Here is a 26,841-nt window from a genome sequence, read left to right as displayed (position 1 = left end):
GAACTCAGTGGGGAAGTTGCGGGTGGGGGAGGCCAAGCCCTCCCTACTTTCCCCTTGATTTTTGCCCTGTTCCTCCTGTGTGCCTCCCAGGCTACCTGCCTAGTCCTTCTAGAATGCCCCTGTCTCAGAAACCCCAAATGGCTCACCATTGCTTTTTCTTTTCTTTCTTTCTTTTTTTTTTTTTTGAGACAGGGTGTCACTCTATCACCCAGGCTGGAGTGTGTAGATGCAATCATAGCTCACTGTAGCCTCGACATCTTGGGCTCAAGCCATCCTCTCACCACAGCCTCCTGAGTAACTGGGACCACAGGTGCATGCCACCATACCTGGCTAATTATTTTATTTTTTGTAGAGACAAGGTTTCACTGCATTGCCCAGGCTGGTCTTGAACTGGGCTCAAGTGATCTGCCTGCCTTGGCCTCTCAAAGTGCTGGGATTATAGGCACAGTGGTTACCACTGTGCCTGGCCTATTGAGCATTTCTTATGTGCCAGAAACTATTGCAGCCCTCACAATAGCACTCTAAGGTGGGGATTATGACAACTGTCTTCATGTTATAGATGAAGAAATTGAAGCACAGGTTATTTTTATTTTTTATTTTTATTTTTTGAGACAGAGTCTCGCACTGTCGCCCGGGCTGGAGTGCAGTGGCACAATCTCGGCTCACTGCAACCTCTGCCTCCCAGGTTCAAGCAATTTTTGTATTTTTAGTAGAGACAGGGTTTCGCCATGTTGGCCAGGCTGGTCTGGAACTCCTGACCTCAGGAAATCCGCCTGCCTCAGTCTCCCAAAGTGCTGGGATTACAGGCGTAAGCCATTGTGACCAGCAGGTTATTTTATTTTATTTTAGAGACAGGGTCTCACTCTGTTGCTCAGGCTGGAGTGCAGTGGCGCAATGATATTCACTTCACTGCAGTTTCAACCTCCTGGGCTCAAGCAATCCTCCTGCCTCAGCCTCCTGAGTAGCTAGGACTACAGGCGCATGCTACCATCCCTGGGTAATTTTATTTTTTGAAGAGATGTGGTCTGGCTATGTTGTGCAGGTTGGTCCCCAACTCCTGGCCTCTCAAAAGCGATACTCCTGCCTCAGCCCTCCAAAGTGCTGGGATTATAGGAGTGAGCCACTGTGCCCGGCCCACAATTAGGTTATTCACCTTGGACTTCTGTATTGTCTCCACGCTGGCACTGAGGTCGTCAATCTCGGCCTTCATGACCTGTTTATCCTTCTCCAGCTTGGACTTGACCCTCTGCAGGCTCTCCACATGCTCTGTCAGCTCGGCCATGGAGTCCATGTGCTTCTTGCGCAGCGTGGAGGCCGTCGCCTCACTCTGCAGGGCGGCCTCTTCCAGCTCCCGCCGCAGCTTCAGCAGCTCAGCCTCCCGCTTGCGGTTCTGCTCGATCTGGGGTAGAAGAGGAGCGGCTTAGCAGAAATGGCCAGTGCCAGCCTTTTTGGGGTGGACACCGCCCAGCTGCTCGGTGGTTCCCTGATTTTCCTGCACCTCGCTGAAAGAAGTCCTGCTTGAAATGCCAATGCTTAGCCTTTGTGGGGCGGGGGTTGCCCACAGGAATTGTTTAGGGAGTGTTGTGTGTTAAATTGTACCCTTCAAAAAGATATACTCAAGTCCTAACCGTGGGTACCTGTGAATGGGACCTGATTTGGAAATAGCGTCTTTGCAGAGGGAGCTAGTTAAGATGTCATACTGGATTAGGGTGGGCCCTAATCTAATGACTAATGTCCTTTTTTTTTTTTTTTTGAGAAGCAGTTTCACACTTGTTGCCCAGGCTGCAGTGCAGTGGCATGATCTCAGCATGCTGCAACCTCTGCCTCCTGGGTTCAAGTGATTCTCCTGTCTCAGCCTCCCAAGTAGCTGGGATTACAGGTGCCTGTCACCATGCCCAGCTAATTTTTTTGTGTTTTTAGTAGAGATGGGGTTTTACCATGTTGACCAGGCTGGTCTCGAACTCCTGACCTCAGGTAATCCACCCACCTCAGCCTCCCAAAGTGCTGGGAGTACAGGCGTGAGCCACCGCACCTGGCCGGGCTCTCAGATTTCTACTCACTGTATTCCTGCCCTAATCATTCCAGGTCCAGGTACTGACAACTAGGATCAGCTCCATAGTCCACTGAGATTGTCCAGACTGGCCAGTCAGGAGCCTGTTCACCCTGCCTCACCTGTTCCTTCCAATGGGAGCCAGAGTAAAGGCCTTTGCCTACATTTCTCCCCTGGCCATCTGCCTCCTAACCAGCCTCAGTGCCTCTCTGGCCCTGCGTGGCCTGCTGTGCCCTGTCTTCTTGGGAACTGTGAGTAGCAAACTCTTTCTGTTTGTTTTCAAGAGACAGGGTCTTGCTCTGTCACCCAGGCTGGAATGCAGTGGTGCCATCATGGCTCACCACAGCCTCAACCTCCCTGGGCTCAAGTGATCCTCCTTCTTTAGCCTTTTGAGTATCTGGAACTACAGGAATGTGCCACCATGCCCAGCTACCTTTTTTTTTTTTTCTTTTTGAGAGATGGGCTTTTGCTGTGTTGCCCAGGCTGGTCAGAAACCCCTGGGCTCAAGTGAGCCTTCTGCCTTTGCCTCCCCAGGTGTTGGGATTACAGGCATGAGCCACTGCTCCAGGCCTCATTTTTAAATTATTAATTGGTTTCTCCTCAAGTCTGTCTCAGGAACCTAGCAAGAATGAACTGGTCTTGATCCCACTGCTTACAGTCTGGCATTTTTTCTCCCTACATGCGGGCAGGGCTGGGGGTTTCTGGGCCCCCTGGGATCGGTACCTGAGCCGACGTGGCTCCACCCGCTTCCTCCAGCCTGTCACTGAGGTCTTCGAGATCCCGGGACAGGTCACTGCGTTGTTTCTCCACCTGGGATGGAAATTTTTGTTTTGAGATAGAGCCTTCCTCTGTGGCCCAGGCTGGAGTGCAGCAGCACCATCTCGACTCACTGCAACCTTCACCTGCCTGGCTCAAACAATCCTCTAACCTCGCCTCCCGAGTATCTGTGACTACAGGCACGTGTCATCACACCCAGCTAATTTTTTAAGTTTTTGTTGAGATGGGTTTTCACCATGTTGCCCAGGCTGGTCTCCTGGTCTCAACTGATCCTCCTGCCTTGATCTCCCAAGGTATCTGGATTACAGGCATGAGCCACTGTGCCTGGCCATGGGATGAGATTTAATGATACCGATGATAATTACCCAGAGCTCCTTTTTCTCCAGTAAAGAGCATGATGACTGCTTCACCTTTGAGAAACCAGGATTCTGTGCCTGGGCGCCTTGTGCCCTGCTGGTCATCAGTGAAGGACACCGTCTTCCCCACACTGGGTGGGCATTAGTGCCCATCTTACCTGCCACCTGTCCAATTTGGCTGAATTTGGGGTTAGGTACACTGTGATTTGTCTCCCACCAGCTTTCTGGGCTCATGTCCTGTAGGATCCCCACCCTCAAGCCTCCCTCCATGCTCTGCTCTTACAAACACGTGCTTTCTCTGTTTACACCTTCATCCCAATGAAGGTAGGTGCTATCTTATTCCCTTTGCCCAGTCCTTCCTCCCTGTGTCTACCTGTTGAATTCCATCTTTGAGGTCAAGTGTTCCCTCCCCCATCTCTCCCAGGTAGAACCAGCGTCTTCTCCTCTGGACTCAAGCCTTTCATGTAATGATTAATGTGAATGTGCAGTTCAGTCTCTGGCACACAGCAGGTGCTCAAGAAGCAACTAGACTTTTTAGCTGGACACCTGCCTTCTCTACTGGTTTCCTTAGCGGAGGTTTCTATCCATGGTTGGATGTATGGCTGCCGTTACATCTTTTGACTCAAGAAGGGGAAACATATTTACCTTGGCTCTCATGGCCCTCTCAGCTTCTAATTCTTCCTCCAGCTCTTCAATTCGGGCCTAGCAGACAGAGAAGGGAGGGGATCCATCTCTCCCAGGCAAAGTTAGTAAGTTAGCCCCTTAGCCTTTTAGGACGGAAAATAGGGATGTGAGAATATGATAGCCACTGTCAAAAGCAGAGAGAGGCAGATCCCAGAGAGCATGAGCAAAGGCCCCGGGGCAGGCAGGAGGGGACCTGGCATGCGTGACACCCAGCCAGGAGCCAGCATGGCTGGATAGAGTGGAGGGAAACACTCGGTAATGAGGTCAGGCGGGGAGCAGTTGGAGGGCCTCATAACCATGGTAGGGACTTTGGATTTCACCCCTAGTGAGGGGAACATGGGTCCATCTCCAAGGACTCTATGGCACTCTCGCTCCTCAGGAAACCTCAGCCACCAAGTAGCTGATGCGAACAAAGGGTTCAGAGAAGTGCATTTCTGACAGACAGCTCATGCTTCTCGGTCCTGGACATACCTGGTGCTCCTTCAGTTTCCTCTGCAGCGTGGAATTCAGAGACTGTTCATCCTCGTATTTCGAGTTGACAGAGTTTATTTCCAAATCCCTCCTGCAAGGGAAGGGTTGGTCTCCTGAGGAAAGGCTCTGAGGGCAGACCAGCGAGCTGGTGAGAGAATGGCGCCTGGGCTGCCAGAGGAGGCCTTGAACCTGCCGAAATGCACCCATTTCCCAGCCTCTTCTGGCCTTCTGTGGTGACAGCCCAGAACGTCTCACGCTACAGAGCAGTTAGACCCCTGAATGAGCTCCTCAAGCATTTCATCATTCATTCATTCATTCACATGTTTACTCATGTGACACTTTTTTTTTTTTTTTTTTTGAGACGGAGTCTCGCTCTGTCGCCCAGGCTGGAGTGCAGTGGCCGGATCTCAGCTCACTGCAAGCTCTGCCTCCCGGGTTTATGCCATTCTCCTGCCTCAGCCTCCCGAGTAGCTGGGACTACAGGTGCCCACCACCACGCCCGGCTAGTTTTTTGTATTTTTTTAGTAAAGACAGGGTTTCACCGTGTTAGCCAGGATGGTCTCCATCTCCTGACCTCGTGATCCTCCCGTCTCGGCCTCCCAAAGTGCTGGGATTACAGGCTTGAGCCACTGTGCCCGGCCGACACTTTTTTTTTGAGACAAGGTGTTGCTCTGTCACCCAGAATGCAGTGCAGTGGTATGATCATGGCTCACTGCAGCCTTGACCTCCTGGGCTTATATGATCCTCCCACCTTAGCCTCTCTGGTAGCTGGGGCCACAGGCTGGCTCAATCATGCCCAGTTAATTTTTGTAATTTTTGTAGAGATGGGGTCTTGCTACATTGCCCAGGCTGGTCTTGAGCTCCTGGCCTCAAAGCCATCCTCCCACCTTGGCCTCCCAAAGTGCTGGGATTACAGGCATGAGCCACTGTACCCGACCTGGTCACAGGCTTTTATGATGCCTCCCTGCCTTGCTGAGTCCTCAGTGTTCCCTGGGATGGTGGTGTTCGCCTCCTCCCCAGTGCCCACCAGGTATTGTGTGACGTTGGGTGTTCCCTGTGGACAGGGCAGCCCCTACCTCTCTGCATATCTTCCATGCCTGGCAGGTACTTGGGACATGCATGAATGTATGTGAGGCCCTCCGTACAGTGACTGGCTCCTGGCACCCTCCAGGCAACTCCAGCTATTGCTACAATTGTGACGGACAGAATGAACGATGACAAGACATACTTTTTCACCACCTCCTCGAGATCCAGCTTGGAACGCTCCATCTCATTGAGGTTGTCGATGGTCATCTTCAGGTCACTCTCAGCTTTCCGACGAGCCTTTTCCACCTCTGCCCGGATTTTCTTTTCCTGCTCCCAGTTATCCTCCAGCTATGGAGACAAGAACAGCAAGAGAAGGTAGACGAGGAGAGTCTGAGGTCAGAAAGCAAGAAGGAACCAGACTGGGTCCGATCCTTTAGCTGTGGCATCAGAAGGGCCCTCACACCCTGGGGGATGTGTTGGTCCAGTTCTCAAAACTTATCTTCAGACCCCGTAGCCCCAGAGGGATCTGGCCTTGGAGTTGTAAAGGCGGCCATGGCAATGGGTATTACCTCGTGGATCTGTGTGCTCAGCTTGCTGTTATTCTTGGTCAGGTGGTTCACCTTGTCCTCCTCAGCCTGTAGGTCATCCAGAGTTTTCTAGAAGGACAGATACACACGTGAGTGCCATGAGGCCCAGTGGGAGCAGCTAAACAGTCCTGATCCTCAGTCATCACTTCTGAGCTATGCAGCTCCCAGGCTTTGGGGAGTTCAGTTGACTTTGGCGAGTAGGTACTGAGCACCTGCTCCTGGGTGTGGGTGAGGCCCGAGCAGATGGACCAGAGTCACCCATCAGGGAGGTCAATTGCTTGAACCAGGAAAGTTGAGGCTGCAGTGAGCTATGATCATACTACTGCACTCCAGCCTGGGTGACAGAGTCAGACCCTGTCTCTACAAAAAATACAAAAATTAGCCAGGTGTGGTGGCACATGTCTGTAGTGCCAGCTGCTCAGGAGACTGAGGCAGGACGATCATGACCCCAGCAGGTTGGGGCTGCAGTGAGCTATGATGGCACCACTGCATTTCAGCCTGAGCAACAGTGGGACCCTATCTCTGATTCCCCAGGGGGCATGTGGGAAATAGGTGGGGTGCTTCTGGTTGTCACAGTGATTGGAGGCCCCTCTGACATTTAGTGGATGACTCCAGCAATGCTGGACATCCCATTTTGCTCTTGGACCATCTGGTACCATGAAGAAGCATTCTGTAGAACACATTCCTGATGTCCCACCCAGGCACTCACGTGAGTAAAACAACCATTTCTACTCTTCTTTTTTTTTAGACGGAGTCTGGCTATGTCGCCCAGGCTGGAGTGCAGTGGCCGGATCTCAGCTCACTGCAAGCTCCGCCTCTCAAGTTTACGCCATTCTCCTGCCTCCGCCTCCCATAGCTGGGACTACAGGCGCCCGCCTTGTCGCCTGGCTAGTTTTTTGTATTCTTTAGTAGAGACGGGGTTTCACCGTATTAGCCAGGATGGTCTCAATCTCCTGACCTTGTGATCCGCCCGTCTCGGCCTCCCAAAGTGCTGGGATTACAGGCTTGAGCCACCGCGCCCGGCCCATTTCTACTCTTCTAAGCTTAGAGCCTAGCACCCTTTTACATGTAACTCAATGTTCTTTTTCATTTAATATGCACTATAATTTTTGTTTTTTTGAGATAGGATCTCACTCCGTCACTCAGACTGGAGTACAGTGGTACAATCATAGCTAACTGCAGCCTCCACCTCTTGGTCTCAAGCAACCCTCTTGCCTTAGCCTCCCGGCTAATTTTTTTTTCTAGTTTTTGTAGAAACAGGGTCTTGCTGTGTTGCCCAGGCTGGTCTTGAACTCCTGGGCTCAAGCAATCCTTCTGCCTCAGCCTCCCAAGTAGCTGGGACTAGAGGCGCACACCAGCACACCTGGCTAATTTTTAAATTTTTTGTAGAGACAAGGTCTTACTATGTTTCCCAGGTTGGTCTCAAACTCCTAGGCTCAAGTGATCCTCCTGGCTCAGTGATCCTCCTGTAATCCTCATGCTAAGATTACAGGGATGATCCACGGCCTACACTGGCCTGCAGTACATTTTATTTTATTTTTATTTATTTATTTATTTATTTATTTATTTATTTATTTATTTATTTTGAGACAGGGTCTCGCTCTGTTGCCCAGGCTGGAGTGCAGTGGCGTGGCCCACTGCAACCTCTACCTCCTGGGTTCAAGCAATTCTCATACCTCAGCCTCCTGAGTAGCTGGGACTACAGGTGCGTGGCACCACACCTGGCTAATTTTTGTATTTTTAGTAGAGACAGGGTTTCACCATGTTAGCCAGGCTGGTCTCAAACTCCTGACCTCAGGTGATCTGCCCACCTCAGCTTCCCAAAGTGCTGAGATTACAGGCATTGGCCACAATGCCCGGCCTATTTGTAGATTCTCTATTTGTCCATTTACCTATTCCCCGAAACATATTTGTAATCCAAAATCAATACTCGCAACACTTTCTCATAGTTATTTGCAAACACGCATGTGGGGTGGGGAGAAACTTTGATGCGCACATTCTCTGCTGAGGTTGAACAAAGTGACGCTCTGCCTTTTTGTTTCAACCTCATACTGTAAACAAATGTCATTTTTATGCTCTATTTAATGCCATGTCTTTTTTTACTTTTTTTTTTTAAGGGGGATTTTGCTGCTTAAAATGACCCCCAAGCACAGTGCTGAATGGCTGTTGAGTATCCCTAAGTGCAAGAGGGCTGTGATGTGTGCGAGAGAAGCTTCATTCAGACACAAGGTATAGTGCTGCTGGCCCTAAGTTCAGTGTGAATGAATCAGCAATTTAAATAAGACATACATAACCAAGTAATGTATTGACCATAGTTGCATGAATTATGTATTGATTGTTTGATGAAAATGTTGGTGGGGCAGGCGGTGGCTCATGCGTGCAATCCCAGCACTTTGGGAGGCCGAGGGGAAGGATCACTTGAGCCCAGGAATTCAAGACCAGCCTGGGCAACATGATGAAACCCTACATGAAATACAAAAATTGGCTGGGCGTGGTGGCTCACACCTATAATCCCAGCACTTTGGGAGACTGAGGCAGGTGGATCACGAGGTCAGGAGTTTGAGACCAGCTTGGCCAACATAGTGAAAGCCCATCTCTACTAAAAATACAAAAAAATTAGCCAGACATTGTGGCATGCACCTGTAATCCCAGCTACTCGGGAGGCTGAGGCAGGAGAATCACTTGAACCTGGGAGGCCGAGGTTGCAATGAGCCAAAATGGCGCCACTGCACTCCAGCTTGGGTGACAGTGCGAGGCTCCGTCTCAAAAACGAACAAACAAAAATTTGCAGGGTGTAGTGGTACATGCCTATAATCCCAGTTACTCAGGAGGCTGAGGTGGGAGGATCGCCTGAGCCTGGGAAGTCAAGGCTACAGTGAGCCTTGATCGTACCACTGTACTCCAGCCTTGGTGACAGAGTGAGACCTGTCTCAAAAAAAAAAAAAGAAAAAAAAAAAAGAAAAAAAAAAGTTATGACCAGAAGCTTGTAAGAGTCTAACCCTGTATTTTCCCCAGGAGCAGTGGTTCATATTTGCTAATTCAGTATTGAATTATTATTGGTTAATTCAGTGTTTATGGCAACTTTACAGAACATAACGGCTGTGAGGCCAGGCGCGGTGGCTCACGCCTGTAATCCCAGCACTTTGGGAGGCTCAGGTGGGAGGATCACTTGAGGTCAGGAGTTCGAGACCAGCCCGGCCAATATGGTGAAACCCCGTCTCTACTAAAAATACAAAAAATTAGCTGGGCATGGTGGCGCGTGCCTGTAATCCCAGCTACTAGGGAGGCTGAGGCAGGCGAATCACTTGAACCTGGGAGGTGGAGGTTGCAGTGAGCCGAGACCACACCACTGAACTCCAGCCTGGGTGACAGAGCGAGCCTCATTCTCAGAACAACAAAAACATAACCAGTGTGAATAACACTCATCGACTGTGTTTGTTATGAAAGGAGGCTCTGGGTCTGATATGCTTGAAAATCACAGGGCAAGGGCGGCAGTTCCTGAGGCAGCAGGGAGAGGCACTCAGGGGACATGTGGATTCACAGTGTCAGCAAACACAGGGACGAGGGGTCCACTGTCCGGCTCTTTGCCCCTGTTTCTCTGGAGGTCAGCACTGGTGGCCGGTCAGAGCCGGCTCTGCATTCAGGAGCCTGAGCCTGTGACAGTGGCCCTGGGAAAGTCGGTGGGTCTCCCCATGGCCTCAAGAGCTCATGACCTGTTGTTGCCCCAGTGTCTTAGGCTTTGCTGGGGCTTTTGAGCTCACGGGGCACTTCCATATACCCCACTCCATCCCTACCACTCTGGTGAGCATACTTTCTCCAGTGTGCATGGGTCCAACCTAACTCGTAATTGTTTTGTTGTTTGTTTGTTTTGAGACAGAGTCTCGCTGTCACCCATGCTGGAGTGCAATGGCGCAATCTTGGCTCACTGCAACCTGCAACTCCTGGGCTCAAGTTATCCTCCTGCCTCAGCCTCCTGAATAGCTGGGACTACAGGTGCGTGCCACCAGACCTGGCTAATTTTTGTAATTTTTTGTAGAGATGGGAGTTTTGCCATGTTGCCCGGGCTGGTCTCAAGCTCCTAAATTGAGGGTATCCTCCTGCCTCAGTCTCCCAAAGTGCTGGGATTAAAGATGTAAGCTGCCATGCCTAGTTGATTCATAATTGTTCATAGCTCCCCCTCTTGCTCTCAAAACTGTCCCAGTTTGGAAGACAAATTATATTGTCACCCCACTTATAACAAACTTGGAAGGAAGGCAGTAAGAAGGGGCCATACCCATGTCACTCTTGAGGAAACCGAGATACACGAAGAATTCCTTAACTTTCCTAAGGCTCCAAGCTGAGGGGGCAGCAGGGCCAGGATTTGAACTCAGGGCTCCAATCTCTGATGGAAAGCACACTGTGCCAAGCTCCAGCTGCTGGGCCGAGGGAAGACGCAAGGGAAACCTACCTGGTACAGCTCCTCCAGGGCCCTCTTCTCCTTCTGGAGCTTGGCAATGGAGTCTTCACGGAGCGAGAGGTCCCCGGTCAGGGTACGGACCTTGTGATCCAGGGCCTAGAAACCAGGGCAGGGAGAGAGGCACAGCCTTAAAGCTGGAGGGAATCCTCAGCTTGGGTGTACCCTTGAGTCTCCTGGGAGCTTGAGAAATGCCAGTGCCCAGGGCATGTCCCAGACCAACCAAGTCAGAACTATGGGGGTGAAAGGGAGAAGCAAGAACCTTGGCTTCTCAAAGCATGGTCCCCGGACGTCAGCAGTGGCGTCCCCTAGGAGCAGGCTAGAAATACAGACTCTCAGACTCCGCTGGGCCCGCCAGAGTCTGCACCTGACAGTATCCCCGGTGGTTTGTGTGTGCAGCAGAGCAGGAGAAGCTCAAGTTTAGGCAGAGCCCCCGCTTACCCTGCTGGAGAACCCTGCAATAGCAGGTAGTGCCCTTGGGACCAGGGGCCGGCCAGATGGCATCAGGAGCCAGGGCTTCCCCCAGGGAGCTGCTCAGAGGGGCAGCAACTGCTTGTTTGGGCAGAAATTCAACAGCTGAAGGTGGACACTTCACCGTGATGGGAACAGCTCTCAGTCCCCTTAGTCAGCTGCCCTGCCCAGCAGACCTGTCGGTAGTAACGGACATGTTCTCTGCCTTTGCCGTCCCATGCAGTGACACTTACCGCACATGGCTGCTGAGCACCTGTAATGTGGCTTGTGCAACCGAGGAACTGCATTTTAAGTTGTAAATTAATGGCTGTGACAGTAGCCCCATGTGGGCGGCGCGGTGGCTCTTGCCTGAAATCCCAGCACTTTGGGAGGCCAAGGCGGGCAGATCACCTGAGGTCAGGTGTTCAAGATGAGTCTGGCCAACATGGCGAAACGCTGTCTCCACTAAAAATACAAAAATTAGCTGGGCATGGTGGCGCCACACCTGTAGTTCCAGCTACTCAGGAGGCAGAGGTATGAGAATCACTGGAACCCGGGGGGGGGGGAGGTTGCAGTGAGCCGAGATCGCACCATTGCACTCCAGCCTGGGTGACAGAGTGAGAGCGAGACTCTGTCTCAAAACAAACGAAAAAGCTAAAAAAAAAAAAAAACCCCACATGTGGTCAGTGGTCAGGGCACTGGGCGTAGCCACCATAGGGGCTTCAGGTATGGCCCCTGATGGTGACCTGAGAAAAGCGTGGCAGGGCCTTGGCCTCTCCTCACCTGCTTCTCCTTCTCTGTCTTGGCCAGTGTGGTTTCCAGGCCCTCCAGGTCCCGCTTCAGGTCACTCAGCTCCCCCTCCAGCTTGCGCTTGGCAGCACTCAGCGAGGCCGCTGTGCCCTCTTCCTCCTCCAGCCGCTCCTGCATGTCTGAGATCTGGCTCTCCAGATCCATCTTGGTCTTCATCATCTGTGTCAGGCGCTCCTCTGCATCCATCAGGTTCTCTTGCTCCTGTTGGGAGAAAGAGCCCCGGTGGCAGGCAGGGTCCAGGCAAAGACCACACCAAGACACTGGACAAGCCTTGAGCTGAACAAATGTGTCCTGGGGGTTGGACAAGGGGCCGGGCTATCTCTGAGCTCCTTTTTTGTGTGTGTGGTTTTTTTTTGAGTCAGGGTTTTGCTTTGTTGTTCAGGCTGGAGTGCAGTGGTGTGATCACAGCTCACTGCAGTCTTGACCTCCTGGGCTCAAGCAATCCTCCCACCTCATCCTTCCAAGTAGCTGAGGCTACAGGTACACACTGCAATGCCCAGCTAAGTTTTTTATTTTTATTTTTGAAACAGGGTCTTGCTCTGTCACCCAGGCTGGGGTGCAATGGCACAATCATGGCTCATTGCAGTCTCGACCTTCTAGGCTTAAGCAATCCTCCCACTTCAGCCTCTTGAGTAACTGGGACTACAGATGTGCCACCATACCCGGCTAATTTTTAAACTTTTTTATAGAGGTGGGGTTTCACTATGTTACCCAGGCTGGTCTAGAACTCCTGGGCTCAAGCATTCCTCCTGCCTTGGCCTCCCAGAGTGTTGGGTTTACGGGCATGAACCATTGCACCTGGCCCAGGAGGATTCTTCCATCACTTTGGTCTTGCCCAGTCTCAGCCTCCACAAACAAAACGGGGATATCAGTTCAAGCAACTTCTCAGGGGTCTGAAGAGGATACTGAGAAATGATGTTGGAGGCCTTTGGGGACAGTGGAAGGAAAATGCAAGTGCCACACATACTCATGGCTGCAGAGACAGCCGTGGCAGAGCAGGGAGGACTGAAGATGGAACTGGGCACCCTCCAGGCCTGGGTTTTCTACTAAGGGGCCTGGGACTTTGATCAAATCTCTAAATGTCTGCTGAACTGAGTTTTTCTACCCTGTATGACGCATGTGAAAATCGGGTGTCTTAACAGGGCGGCAGTGAGAGTCAAATCAGGGAAGGAATAGGAAAAGCTTTGCAAACCAGAAGGACCCCAGCAGTGAATTCACCATGGGACATTTAGTCAAGCATCCTTCAGAAATGACATCATTTATTCTTCCCTGCTGTGTTTCCCTGGACAGGTGAGGGAAAGGAGGCTTGGAGAGGGTAAATTGTCAAGTTTGTAGGGCAGAGCCCAGCCCTGATTCCAGGGGACGCTGTTCTCACCCCATCTCGTGGCCACCATCCCTGAACTTTCCCTGCAGGCAGGTCCTGTAGCTGTGTATGCCCAGCCTGCTGCTGTGTGCAAATAAGAGTTTGATGGAGACCAGGCACAAGGGCTCACACCTGTAATCCCAGCACTTTGGGAGGCCGAAATGGGAGTATCACTTGAAGCTGGGAGTTCAAGACCAGCCTGGGCAACAGTGAGACCCTGTCTCTACAAAAAATACAAAAAAATTAGCTGGGCGTGATGGTATAGTCCCAACTACTTGGGAGGCTGAGGTGGGAGGATCACTTGTGTCCAGGAGATGGAGGCTGCTGTGAGCTGTGATCAAGCCACCTCACTCCAATCTGGGCAACAGAGCAAGACCTTGTCCCTGTCTGTCTGTCTGTCTCTCTCTCTCTCTCTCACACACACACACACAAACACACACACACGAATTGGATGGAGACTTTTTGGTAGTTGGGTCGATGCTGGAGAATTTCCTGTGGTCTGGAGGGACATGGATTTTCAAAAGAGCTTGCCCTTCCTCCCTTCCAGGGTCCAGGCTGTACTGGGTTCCCCACCCTTCTTCCCGGCGACCCCACGTACAGCCTGCAGCTGAATGGTGAGGTCATTCTTCTCCTGGCTGAGCGTGGCTGTCTTCTCCTCCAGTTCCTTGACCTTGTTTACCAGCTCCTGGGTCTCGGCCATGGCTTTCCTGAGCTCCTCCTCCTTGGCCTTCATCTCCTCCTCTTGCCGAGCCACATTCAGGAGCGGCTTGACCTGGGCAATGAGCAACACCAAAGAGTGTTAGGAGAATGGGCTTTGCCGGGGGTAGACGGAGGGCTGTGGAGTCTCTGCCTCAGGCGTGACCTCACGGCACCACTGTGGTGGGAAGCAGCTCTTGCTGTAACTCTGGGGTGGGGTCCCTCTCCACACATGCCACCAGGCTGAACTTGTGTAAAGCATCTCAAGAGAAGGCCCATCCTCACCTAGGACAATTCTTAGGATGCTCTTTAATCCTGAGTGACATGGAGTCAGGTGTCCTCAGCATCTGGGTGCCCCAAGGCTTACATCTGTTCTGCATGTTGTGTAGACACCAGGAGTCCCGGTGAAATCACAGCCTTGGGGTCCCCTCCCTCCTTCCTTCCCTACCGAATCTTCCCACTCTCTGGCGCTCTCAGTTTCTGTCTCTGTCTGTCTCATTTTGCTATCTCTCTCTCACCCACTGTTTCTCTCTCTCTGTGTCTCTGTCTTTCTCATGCCATTCCTATCTCTGCCTCTCCTCAGTCTCTCTCTGTTGCTCTGCTCCCTCTGTTTTTCTCTCTCCCTGTCTCTCTTTCTCTGTGTCTCTTTCTCTGTCTCTCTCTCTGCCTGTCTCTCTGTTGTGCTCTCTCTCTCTCTCTGTTTCTCTCTCTCTCTCATTTTCTGTCGTTCTCTTTGTTTTTCTCTATGTGTGTGTCTCTCTCTCTGTCTCTTACTCTTTCTCTCTCTCTCTCTGTGTCTCTCACTTATTTCATCTTCTCTCTAACATGAAGTCCCACCTCTCCACTTGGCCTCGCAGGCCTTCCACAATGTAGCCCCTGCCCTCCTCCTGCACTGTGTCAGTTGACACTTCCCACCCTGGCCGGTGACCCTGCCCCTGTGCCTTAGGGCTGGGCCTTCTTTGGCATTTAGCCGGGAGCATTTGCTCCTACTCTGTACCCGCAGCACCCACAGGGACCTCTCTGTGCACTTGACCCTTCTCACCTACACTGGAGCACCAGGCTCCATCCAGTCCCACCACCCGTATTCTGCCCTGCATCTGCAAGCCCCTCAAAGACCTCCCTCCCATCCCTTGAGGGTTCCTAAAGCACCTAGCAGAGCTGGTGGGGCAGATGCCCTGGGAACCACAGAAACATTATACCATAGATACAATAGATACATAGTCAATAGATACATTTCCCAGGAGGGAAAATGACCTAGACAGGGATTTGGGAGGAGGGACAGTCTGAGCCTCTTTTGAAAGATAACAGATAAACCTCGTTTGCTGCCAGCCTGGCTGTTGAGAATCTGAAATGTCACAGTGGCAAAGCTGGCATGAAAAGGTTGCAGTAACCACCATACCTTGCCACTGTGTAGCACTTTTTATTCAACGGAAACCTACTACAAGTGTTTTTTCATTGACCCAGCCTATCCGGCTTTGTTAAATAAGATTAGAACTTAGTTAGAATACTAAGAGGAGAGGATTAAAAAAAAATAAACAATAAATAAAAATAAAAAGGCCGGGCGCAATGGTTCGTGCCTGTAATCCTGGCACTTTGGGAGGCTGAGGCGGGCAGATCACCTGAGGTCAGGAGTTCAAGACCAGCTTGGCCAACATGGTGAAATCCCATGTCTACTAAATATACAAAAAAATTAGTCAGGTGTGGTGGTGGGTGCCTTAATCCCAGCTACTCAGGAGGCTGAGGCAGGAGAATCGCTTGAACCCAGGAGGCAGAGGTTGCAGTGAGCCAGATCGTGCCACTGCACTCCAGCCTGAGCAACAGAGCAAGATTTTGTCTCAACAGCAACAACAACAACTAATTAGAACAGGACCTTGCTCTGTCAGGTCTAATTAGTAACGAGCAGGGGAGTTCACAGCTGTTCCTACCATGTCTTGCTCAGAAGGAACCTTAAAGGCCATTGGCCTGGGTCTTCCCAGAGTCTAATTGTATACCAAGGGATCTGGTGAGATGCATTCAAGCATAGACAGCCTTTGATTTGAGTTGTGACATAGTTACTTTCACAGGTAATTTAAAAAATGAAAAAACAAATCCACAATTTTGTGGATAACATTTGCTTAGGATGAGGTTAAAGCAGGTAAGACTGCAAAGTTTCCTTTTAAAGTAAAATTTGTGGCTGGGAACAGTGGCTCACACCTGTAATTCCAGGGGGCTGGGAGTATCACTTGAGGTCAGGAGTTCAAGACTGGCTGAGGTAATGTAGCAAGACCCTCCCTCTACAAAAAGTTTAAAAATGAGCTGGGTGGGCGCTGTGTACCTGTAATCTCAGCCATTTGGGAGGGCGAGGTGGGAAGATTGCTTGAGGCTAGGAGTTTGAGACCAGCCTGGGCAACATAGCAAGACCCTGTCTCTTCAAAAACAAAAATTAAAAATTAGCTGGGCATAGTGGCACACACCTATAGTCCCAGCTATTTGGGAGGCTGAGGTGGAAGGATTGCTTGAGCCCAGGAGTTTGAGGCTGCAGTGAGCTATGATTGCATCACTGTACTCCAGCCTGGGCAACAGAGTGAGACCCTGTCTGAATTTTTTTTTTTTTCCCCAAAATAAAAAAGCGAGGCCAGGTGCAGCAACTCACATCTATAATCCCAGCAGCACTTTGGGAGGCCAAAGCAGGCGGATCACCTGAGGTCAGGAGTTTGAGACCGGCCTGGCCAACATGGTAAAACCCTGTCTCTACTAAAAATACAAAAATTAGCCAGGTATGGTGGCAGATGCTTGTAATCCCAGATACTCAGGAGGCTGAGGCAGGAAAATAACTTGAACCCGGGAGGCGGAGGTTACAGTGAGCCGAGATTGCACCACCGCACTCCAGCCTGGGTGACAGAGTGAGACTCCATCTCAAAAAAAAAAAAAAAAAAGTGAATTAATGTAAAGAAAGGTGAGTCATGGAACAGGCGGGGAAAGCCAGGCGGCACCTGCAATGCTCATCTAGATTCCTCTCCAATCCCAGGTCCTCCAGGGCCGGCCTGTGTATGGATACATTTGGGGAAGCAGAACTTACTATTCCTCCCTTTCCATTTGTGGTGGGTGCTGATTGTTAGCCAGTTCTTTCCCACGGGGAGTGTAAAGAAACTTCCTTGTGAGCTATGGAGGACTCAGGGCCACCCGAGATGACTCAGGGCCTGTCCCCACCCTCTGCGGGTCCTCCTTTCTCCTGAACACAGCTGCCTGGTGCCTGACTCCCTCCTGTGGTGCCCAGGGACATGTTCCCTCTTAATGGTGGCCCCAGCACAGGTGTGACTGGACCCACGTGCAGTGCCATGGCTGGTGGCTTCCTGCCTTGGTTGAGGGTGGCCTGGCTGCTTGGGACTTCTGTGGGTCCTACCAGCTGGCTGACTCACATACCACACTCACTGCTGTTTCGGAAGAACAGGAAATGAGAGGTCAGACCTTATTTCCCGAGGTTCCTCCAGCTCTAAGCCAAGAACTCACTGGAGTTGAAGATGCCTCAACATGCCCAGGGGCAAGAAGTCAATCATTAAGCTCACTTTTTTTGGTGGGGGTGGTATGGCGCTCTCTATCTTAAGTGGATTTTATTTTGAGGGATGAGGTGGAAGGCAGAAAGACACTTCCTCTCCTCTCCTTTCCTCTCACCCTTCCTCTCCTCTCTCCCTTCCTCTCCTCTCTCCCTTCCTCTCCTCTCCCCTTCCTTCCTCTCCCTTCCTCTCCTCTCTCCCTTCTCTCCTCTCTCCCTTCCTCTCCTCTCTCCCTTCCTCTCCTCTCTCCCTTCCTCTCCTCTCTCCCTTCTCTCCTCTCTCCTCCTCTCTCTCTCCCTTCCTCCTCTCTCCCTTCCTCTCCTCTCTCTCTTCCTTTCCTCTCTCTCCTTTCCTCTCTCTCCTTCCTCTCCCTTCCTTTCCTCTCTCTCTCTCTTCCTTTCCTCTCCTCTCCTTCCTCTCTCTCCCTTCCTCTCCTCTCTCTCTTCCTCTCCTCTCTCCCTTCCTCTCCTCTCTCCCTTCCTCTCCTCTCTCCCTTCCTCTCCTCTCTCCCTTCCTCTCCTCTCTCCCTTCCTCTCCTCTCTCCCTTCCTCTCCTCTCTCCCTTCCTCTCCTCTCTCCCTTCCTCTCCTCTCTCCCGTCCTCTCCTCTCTCCCGTCCTCTCCTCTCTCTCTTCCTCTCCTCTCTCCCTTCCTTTCCTCTCCTCTCCTTTCCTCTCTCCCTTCCTTTCCTCTCTCCCTTCCTTTCTCTCTCTCTTCCTTTCTTCTCTCCCTTCCTTTCCTCTCTCTCTTCCTTTCCTCTCTCCTTCCTTTCCTCTCTCTCTTCCTTTACTCTCTCCCTTCCTTTCCTCTCTCTCTTCCTTTCCTCTCTCCCTTCCTTTCCTCTCTCTTCCTTTCCTCTCTCCCTTCCTTTCCTCTCCTCTCCTTTCCTCTCTCCCTTCCTTTCCTCTCTCCCTTCCTTTCCTCTCTCTCTTCCTTTCCTCTCTCTCTTCCTTTCCTCTCTCCCTTCCTTTCCTCTCTCTCTTCCTTTCCTCTCTCCCTTCCTTTCCTCTCTCCCTTCCTTTCCTCTCCTCTCCTTTCCTCTCCTCCCTTCCTTTCCTCTCTCCCTTCCTTTCCTCTCTCCCTTCCTTTCCTCTCCCTTCCTTTCCTCTCTCCTTCCTTCCTCTCTCTCTCTTCCTTTCCGCTCTCCCTTCCTTTCCTCTCTCTCTTCCTTTCCTCTCTCTCTTCCTTTCCTCTCTCCCTTCCTCTCCTCTCTCCCTTCCTCTCCTCTCTCCCTTCCTCTCCTCTCTCCCTTCCTCTCCTCTCTCCCTTCCTCTCCTCTCTCCCTTCCTCTCCTCTCTCCCTTCCTCTCCTCTCTCCCTTCCTCTCCTCTCTCCCTTCCTCTCCTCTCTGCCTTCCTCTCCTCTCTGCCTCCTCTCCTCTCTGCCTCCTCTCCTCTCTCTCCTTCCTCTCCTCTCTCCCTTCCTCTCCTCTCTGCCTTCCTCTCCTCTCTCCCTTCCTCTCCTCTCTCCCTTCCTCTCCTCTCTCCCTCCTCTCCTCTCTCCCTTCCTCTCCTCTCTCCCTTCCTCTCCCCTCTCCCTTCCTTCCTCTCTCTCTTCCTTTCCTCTCTCTCTTCCTTTCTTTTCTTTTGAAATGGGGTCTCACTGTGTTGCCCAGGCTGGTCTCAAACTCCTGGCCTCAAGCAATCCTCCTGCCTCAGCCTCCCAAAGGGCTGGGATTACAGGTATGAGCCACTGTGCCTGGCCCCATGATTTTTCTTAGGGAGGAATTAGTCCCTGTCTGGACAGAGGCTAGATTTTGTCTCTAAGGTGCCCTCATTTTCAAACTGTTCTTGCAGCCTCTCCCGAGGGGCACCTCCATCCAGGATCAAGCCCTCGCCCAGCCCACAGGCAGCAGCAGTCCCCACTGGCCTGGCCCCTCGGCCCTCACCTTGTTATACAGCTTCCACCAGCCCCAGAAACGGAGCTGCAGGAACTTGCGCACATTCCGCTGAACGACTTTCAGGCCCATTCTGTGAAGAGAATCCAGGGTTGAATGGGTTACAATGAAGGTGTTAGGACCTGGCTTCCCTGGGGAAGGAGCAGGGCCTGGAAATAGAAGCCAGCAGATCTGCTTTGTCCAGACACCAAAGTGCTTTCTCAAGACCCAGCATTGCCCATGTGGTCTGGGGCAGGGAGACTCACGTTGGGGTCAGAGCTTAGCAGCACGATAAAGGAACTGAAGTGAAACCTGATGGAACCAGGTCCCTCCCACATGGCACCAGGCTGAGACAGACCAGTCATTGACTCCTGCATTTTCCCTCCTCCCCCAGATCACCCGTTAGTCTCTGAATCCCACGGATCTGCAAAGATGCTGAAATCCACCCATGTCTTGTTCCCTGCAGCTTCATTCAACTGCCATTTATTGAGGACCTCCTGTGCACCAAGGCCCTGGGCTGAATCAGGCCAAGATCCCTCACATCAGCCCCTAACTGGAGTCCCTGCCTTCAGTCCAGGGCTGCAGGTGGCCTGCTGATGGGAACAGAAATTCATTACTAATTCTATGGCCACAAAGAAATAGAGTGAATCACAGGTCATCTGGGATGGACCTAACTTTTTTTCTTTTTTTTTTTTTTTTTCTGACAGGGTCTCACTCTGTTGCCCAGGCTAGAGGGCAATGGTACAATTGTGGCTTACTGGAACTTTGTACTCCCTGGTTCAAGCGATCCTCTTGCCTCAGCCTCCAAAGTAGCTGGGACTACAGGCATGCACCACCACCGCTTTTTTTTTTTTTTTTTTTTGTAGAGATGGGATTTTCCTATCTACTGTTGCCCAGGCTGGTCTCAAACTCCTGAGCTCAAGTGATCTCCCACCTTGGCTTCTCAAAGTGCTGGGATTACAGGTATGAGTTACCAGACCTGGCCGGACCCGGCCATTTTTAAATTACCAGGTTAGGGAGATGGCTGAACAACATGATTCGAAGGGCAGGTATGTGGAGTGAGAATTGCTGGGTTCTAATCCTGGCTCTGCATGAAACTGTCCCAGTTCCTTAATCTCTCAGACTTCAGTTTCCACATCTGTAAAGTGGGGGTGCTGGCCGTACCATGCCCCTCTCACAGCATCATTATGTGAATCAAGTAAGAGGAAGGCTGTGAAAGTGACTTGAAACTGTAAAGAGAGCTGTGTCCTCTGAAAGGATATGTTGAAGTCCTAACCGCCAATACCTAGGAAGGGAACCGTGTTTGGGAATAGGGTCTCAGCAAATGTAACTAGTTAAGATGAGGTGGTCATACTGGAGTAAGGTGGACCCTAATTCAATGATTGGTGTCCATATAAGAAGAGGGAAGATGGGCTGGGTGCAGTGGTTCACGCCTGTAATCCCAACACTTTGAGAAGCTGAGGCAGGTGGATTGCTTGAGCCCAGGAGTTTGAGATGAGCCTGGGCAACATAGGGAGATCTTGTCTCTACCAAAAAAAAAAAAAAAAAAAAAATTAGCCAGGTGTGGTACTGGCCACCTGTAGTCGTAGCTACTCAGGAGACTGAGGTGGGAAGATCAAGCCCAAGAGGTTGAGGCTGCAGTGAGCTATGATCACACCCACTGTACTCCAGCCTGGGCCACAGAGCAAGACCCCATCCCCCCTCAAAATTAAAATTTAAGGCGATGGATATCCCAGTTATCCTGATTTTGTTATATGACTGTATCAAGTTATCACATAAAACCCCAAATATGCATATCTATTAGGTATCAGTAAAAAATGTTTAAAAAATTCCTGTCATTTGAAACCACCCAGTGTGTGAACTTGGTTGCAGCAGCTCTGAGACACAGGGTTCTGAGAGACAGGGTTCCTTTTTTCTTTTTTTTTTTTGAGACAGAGTTTTGTTTCTGTCGCCCAGGCTGGAGTGCAATGGCACGATCGCGGCTCACTGCAACCTCCGCCTCCCGGGTTCAAGCGATTCTCCTGCCTCAACCTCCCGAGTAGCTGGAATCGTAGGCGCCCACCACCATGCCCAGCTAATTTTTGTATTTTTTGTAGAGACGGGGTTTCACCATGTTGGCCAGGCTGGTCTCGAACTCCTGACCTCAGGTCATCTGCCCACCTCGGCCTCCCAATGTGCTGGGATTACAGGCATGAGCCACCACACCTGGCCAGCCACACGGGGTTCTTTGTGCCATCAAAGATGTTGGCATCCACCCCTTGCCCACCACGCGGTGTGGCTAGTGGAGCTGGCCCTGAGTACGTGTGGCTCCTCTGGGCCTTCGTGTCGGTGTTTGTGAGTGCTACCTTCGTTCCAGCATCTTCTTGAACTCCACCCTCATGAGGAAGCCCCGGAGGCGACACTGCAGCATCGTCATGATCTTGGCCAGACGCTCGTCCCTCATGTCCTCAAGCCTGGCCAGGATGCCCGCACGGAAGAACACCTGGGGGAAAGACGACACGCCTTTGAAAAAGCCCGGCTGTCACCGATGGCAGCCACTTGGGGGAGCTTTAAATCAAAGAAGGGTTTTTGTTTTTCGTTGTTTGTTTTGTTTTTGTTTTTGAGAAAGGATCTCTCTCTCTCATCCAGGCTGGAGTGCAGTGGTGTCATTACGGATCACTGCAGCCTCGACCTCCCGAGCTTAAGCAATCCTCCCATCTCAGTCTCCCGAGTAGCTGAAACTACAGGTACATACCACCATGTCTGGCTAAATTTATTATTATTATTGTAGAGATATGTTATCCAGGCTGGGCCTCCCAAAGTACTGGGATTACAGGCATGTGCCACCATGTCCAGCTAATTAAAAAAATTTTTTTCTGAGATGAGGTCTGGCTATGTTGCCCAGGCTGTCCTTGAACTCCTGGACTCAAGTGATCTTCCTACCTCAGCCTCCCAAAAGGCAGGAATTATAGGCATAAGCCACCAAGCCCCGCCTATTGATGTTTTAAAAATCCCCCCAGGCCAGGCACGATGACTCACACCTGTCATCCCAGTGCCTTGGGAGGCCAAGGAGGGTGGATCATGAGATCAGGAGTTTGAGACCAGCCTGGCCAACATGGTGAAACCCCATCTCTATTAAAAATACAAAAAATTAGCCAGGCGTGCTGGCAGGCGCCTGTAATCCCAGCTACTCGGGAGGCTGAGGCAGGAGAATCACTTGAACCTGGGAGGCAGAGGTTGCAGTGAGCCAAGACAGTGCCACTGCACTCCAGCCTGGGAAACAGAGTGAGACTCCGTCTCAAAACAAAACAAAACAAAACAAAAACAAACTCCCCAGATGAGTCTAATGTATACCCAAGGTTGAGAACTTTGTTCTAGAGAAACTCCTGCACAGGGCCATGAGCAAGGATGTTCACAGCAGCACTGCAGTACCGTGTGGCAGTGACAATGTCACCTACCAATGAGGATGAAGCTTAGAAACATGGCAAAGCGATAAAAGCACGTCATGGAGGAATGTCACAGAGGGTGTGTCAAGTATGATACTTCCAAGAAGCTCAAAACCAAGCACGACCTGCAGGCATATGTGCTCAAGCTATTTTTGAAAGGTAAGGAAATGAGCCAGGTGGTGTGGCTTATGCCTGTAATCCCAACACTTTGGGAGGCTGAGGTGGGAGGATCGCTTGAGCCCAGGAGTTGGAGAATAGCCTTGGCAACATAGTGAGACCCAATCTATAAAAAATACAAAAATTAGCCAGGTGTGGAGGTGTGCACCCATAGTCCCAGCTACTTGGGAGGCTGAGGTGGGAGAATCGCTTGAGCCCAGCAGTTTGAAGCTGCAGTGAGCTGTGATCATGTCACTGCACTCCAGCCTGGGTGACAGAGCAAGAGCATGTCCCTTAAGAAAAAAAAAAAAAAGAATGGTTCATGTCAAAATTCAAGACAGGGTTACTCCTGGGGGTGGGAAGCGGGTGGGGGAGGAAAGACATGTAAGGTTGAAATTCTGGGCTTTTCAGTGGGTTCACAGGGTGCTGGTTTTATTATTATGCTTCATAATGTAACACCTTTTTACAGGCTTCAAATAGGACATGATAGAAACTTTTAGAAGGAGAGAAGGTGCCAGGAGACCTGCATTCTGCCCTCAGCCTGCCTTGGATGTGCTGTGTGTCTGACTGTGGTTAAGTCACTGTCCTTTTGGGGGACCTAGGCCTCCTCTCTTGTTGGGGGAGAATGCCGCCTGCAGGGCCCCTTGGACCTCTGAGCTGCAGGAGCCCAAGATGCCACACGGGGCCAGGGAGGACAGCACCCAGCTGAGCCACTGTGGGCAAAAGATGAGGAAGAATGCTCTCTGCCCCCTAAAAGGCCCCCAAGGAGCTAGACATCGCAAGGTAGAGAAATCGGGCTTGATGTCATAAAACGTTTCCTGATATTTCAAAATTAATTGGCGTTGAGGTTTGGTCTTTGAAACAAGCATGTGGCTGGGGGTGGGGCCCACCTGAGCCAACTCCAAACATAGGAACACCATTTGCAGTCAGAACCATCCTGTTCTTTGTTCTGCTCCTGCTGCCGGTCTGCCTAGTCCTCAGGGAGCAAAAGTGTCCCCAGCAGCCCTGGGCCTTCCCCTGGAACTGACGTGCCTAATGCAACCCTTGTACAACAGCAGGATGCTGTCTGTTTGGCCAGGTGGCAAATGGGCCAGATTCTGAGCTGTGCCAGATTCTGAGATACCAGCTCCGGCTTCTCTGGCCACATGACGGGCGCCAGTGGGCCTGATGCCGACTAGCTGTGTCCCGCCTCGTTCTGTGAAGTTGGGCATGCCATCTCCACCCCCTCTCCAGGCTTTCTTAAGTTCCCCATCTGTCAAGGGTGGGTGGGGAAAGGAGGGGCCTGCTGGTTTCTAAGATTCTTTCCAGCTCAAGTATTCAACGATCCTGTCTTCAAACCTCGAGTATCCCCCGCAAGTCAATCTAGCTATTTATGGCACATCTTAATTGTGAAGGAGGCCAAAACAAACAGTTCCGGCAGGTTCTAGGGCAGTGTTACAATTCCACACACACAGTGTTATAAAGCAAGCTCCAGGGAGTGAGGGACTCATTCAGTTCTCTTCACTGTGTGTCCCTAGAGCCTGGAACAGTGCCTGGCACACAATAGGCGCACCATAAGTGTTTGCTGAGTGACCAGATGTATTAGAGGCTTTCATGCCAAGCCTGCGTCATGCTTGAGAACTTGGAAAGAGAAATGATCTGCTCCAGGCAGCACAGAGGTAGGCTTTGAGCCCAACTCTCCTGACTGCAAAGCCAGTGAACCTCCTGTGTCACGGGGCGATCATGTTGGGGTGCAGTCTGTTGGTGGGGGGCAGGTGGGGCGGCTGTGGAAGGACATCTGGCACCACTGGCCTGGCCAGCCTTTACAACCCCACCAGGATGCTGCAGGGCCAGGAAATGGGATAGACCCAGGGCAACTCAGGCCCCATGAGTCAGGAGCAGGAGGCTGCTCTGTCTGAGTCAGTCCCGACTCAGCTGCCAGCTCAGAGCTGGGCTTACAGTGCTTCATTGTCCAGGTTCCGCCCAAGCAAACTTCCCCATGGGTCAGATCTGGGACCTTGATTCTGATTGGCTCTTTTTATTCTTGGAAACTCAGGGCTCAGGCCAGGTGCAGTGGCTTATGCCTGTAATCCCAGCGCTTTGGGAGGCTGAGGCAGGAGGATTGCTTGAGCCCAGGAGTTTGAGACCAGCCTGGGCAACAGAGTGAGACCCCATCTCTATAAATAATTAAAAAAATTAACTGGGTGTGATGGTGTATGCCTTAAGTCCCAGCTACTTGGGAGGCTGAAGCAGGAGGATCACTTGAGCCTGGGAGTTCCAGGTTGTAGTGAGTTATGATTGTGCCACTGCACTCCAGGAAGACCCTGTCTCAAACAAAACAAAGAGTAGGGTTGTAAGAAATATTCTACCATGATTGACTTCCCCTCTGAGCTGAACTGGGTTCTATGCATGTTGCCTCTAATCTCCCCAAATTCTATGAGACTTGCATGATCAACCCTGATTTTTCAGGAAACTGATACTCTCAGCAACTGGCAGACTTGCCCAAAGCAGGCCATTGGTCAGTGACCAGGTGGAATCCATACCCCAAAGCCCACCTTCTTGGGAAAAGGCTGAGGGGGTGTGTAGGGGGAGACCGCCCACCAGACCCTACCTTGGTGTGTCCAATTTTGTATTCGTTCACATCCAGGTCAATGGCTGCAAGAAGCAGCTCCGAGGCCTTTTTGTTGTCCACGAACCCCTGGGGAATCACGTTGGGGTTCAGCACTTGGTACCTGGCAGGACAGAGATGATTGACAGTCATCACTGTGCCCAAGCCGACAGCACATAAAACATGTTCATGCGGTTATCTGCTGGTCTTTGGGATGGACTTTGGACAGGGACTAGACTTGTTTGACAGATGTCCCAGGGAGGCAGAGAGATGAGATCAATAGGAGGCTTTGGAATAAGGGCTCTGGCTTGGGAGTGGACATTGGTGTATAGGGTATAGGGAGAAGCTGTTTCTAGAAATGAAGACACCAAAATTCCTTCCTGATAGAGGTTGAAGTTGAGAAAAGGGCATTGACTCAGATATCAGAAAAGAGCTTTTTTTAAAAATTTATTTTTTATTTATTTATTTTTTATCCTGACCTGTGAGCAGCCCCCTTTGTGATCTTGGATGCAAAAGTCCCCAATTGGGGACTTCAGAGGGGCTTGGATAAGGTGACCTCTAGTGACTTTTCCTGATCCATCAATCTGTGGTCTTATGTTCTAGGAAGTTACAGGAGGTAGAAGAAGATCATTTCTAAGGTGGAGGTATTAGTTACCCAGTGTTCCTCCAGAAGCCCTGAGGTAAGAATTCAAGTGCAAGTAGTTTACCTGGAAAGTGGCAGAGTGGGGAATGGGCAGAAAGCCAATAAAAGGCACGTTATGGAGGCAGTTAGCACAACAAGCAACCAAAGCTTAATGCTGCTTGGGATCACTGGGAGCCACAGTGTGAGTATTTACACCATGGAAATGGGCAGACACTAGCAATCAGCGCTTCTTTTTTCAGACCAGGGAGCCCTTGTTAAACATTTACCAACACACTGCTATCTGAGCACATGTGTGGAAAATGTCTCAGACTTAGCCACCTGAAGGATGAGGGAGCTGAGGTATTTATACACCAGCTCTCCTCAGTCACTGATTGAGGGCTCCTTCTAGGGAGGCATTAATTCCCAGGACAGCTTGCCAAGGATGGGTAAAAAAGCATCCAGCAGCCAAGAAATGCAAGGGCTGGCAGTTGAAATTTGGGCCAGCATCTATGGCCATACCTCCCTGAACATACCCAATCTCATCTGAAATTTGGGCAAGTGTGTACTAAGGTAGTGACTGACAGTGAGGTGGTATTGACAGAGCACCATTATGTCTGCTGCAGTGGGATGTGACTTATCAGTTGGTCAACTCCTGGGCATCTAAGCCTTGCACCGAGGGAGACATCACTCACCTCTGTTTGAACTCCGGGTACTGCAGCCTGTTTGGGAAGCCCTTCCTGCAGATACGGATGCCTTCCAGGACACCATTACAAGCTAGCTGGTGCATGATCAGGTGGGCATCCACCACACCTGCGAAGGGGGAGGGTGCAAGATGGAGAATCCCTCCTCTGGGGTGGGACAGGCCAGTCCTGGCCACTCAAGAAAGCTGAAATGAGCATCTGTGCCATCATCCCCAGGCTTC

At 51.1% G+C, this 26,841-nt stretch overlaps 1 protein-coding gene and 1 long non-coding RNA gene across 2 annotated transcripts in view; one reads left to right on the top strand and one right to left on the bottom strand.

Moving 5' to 3' along the window:
* LOC117072025 overlaps positions 1-2,291 on the top strand; it is a 40,972-nt gene extending 38,681 nt beyond the window's left edge. The window contains exon 4 of the long non-coding RNA XR_004432685.1: positions 2,086-2,291. This is a non-coding gene — a long non-coding RNA (uncharacterized LOC117072025). The remainder of the gene's footprint in view (positions 1-2,085) is intronic.
* The window catches only part of LOC117072013 (myosin-16), a 71,665-nt gene that overhangs the window by 18,199 nt on the left and 26,625 nt on the right, over positions 1-26,841 (bottom strand). The window contains exons 17-29 of the mRNA XM_033191783.1: positions 26,612-26,729; positions 25,301-25,421; positions 21,475-21,611; positions 19,142-19,223; positions 13,626-13,799; positions 11,638-11,865; positions 10,399-10,503; positions 5,934-6,020; positions 5,567-5,712; positions 4,339-4,429; positions 3,829-3,885; positions 2,774-2,860; positions 1,154-1,399 (exon numbers count right to left, since the gene is read on the bottom strand). Of these exons, the coding sequence (XP_033047674.1) occupies positions 1,154-1,399; positions 2,774-2,860; positions 3,829-3,885; positions 4,339-4,429; positions 5,567-5,712; positions 5,934-6,020; positions 10,399-10,503; positions 11,638-11,865; positions 13,626-13,799; positions 19,142-19,223; positions 21,475-21,611; positions 25,301-25,421; positions 26,612-26,729 (1,679 nt within the window). The remainder of the gene's footprint in view (positions 1-1,153; positions 1,400-2,773; positions 2,861-3,828; positions 3,886-4,338; positions 4,430-5,566; positions 5,713-5,933; positions 6,021-10,398; positions 10,504-11,637; positions 11,866-13,625; positions 13,800-19,141; positions 19,224-21,474; positions 21,612-25,300; positions 25,422-26,611; positions 26,730-26,841) is intronic.

This window comes from Trachypithecus francoisi, unplaced genomic scaffold, assembly GCF_009764315.1.
Source record: "Trachypithecus francoisi isolate TF-2019V2 unplaced genomic scaffold, Tfra_2.0 Lachesis_group4, whole genome shotgun sequence".
Taxonomy (NCBI): Eukaryota; Metazoa; Chordata; class Mammalia; order Primates; family Cercopithecidae; genus Trachypithecus; species Trachypithecus francoisi.
This window is presented reverse-complemented; position numbering and strand designations above follow the sequence as displayed.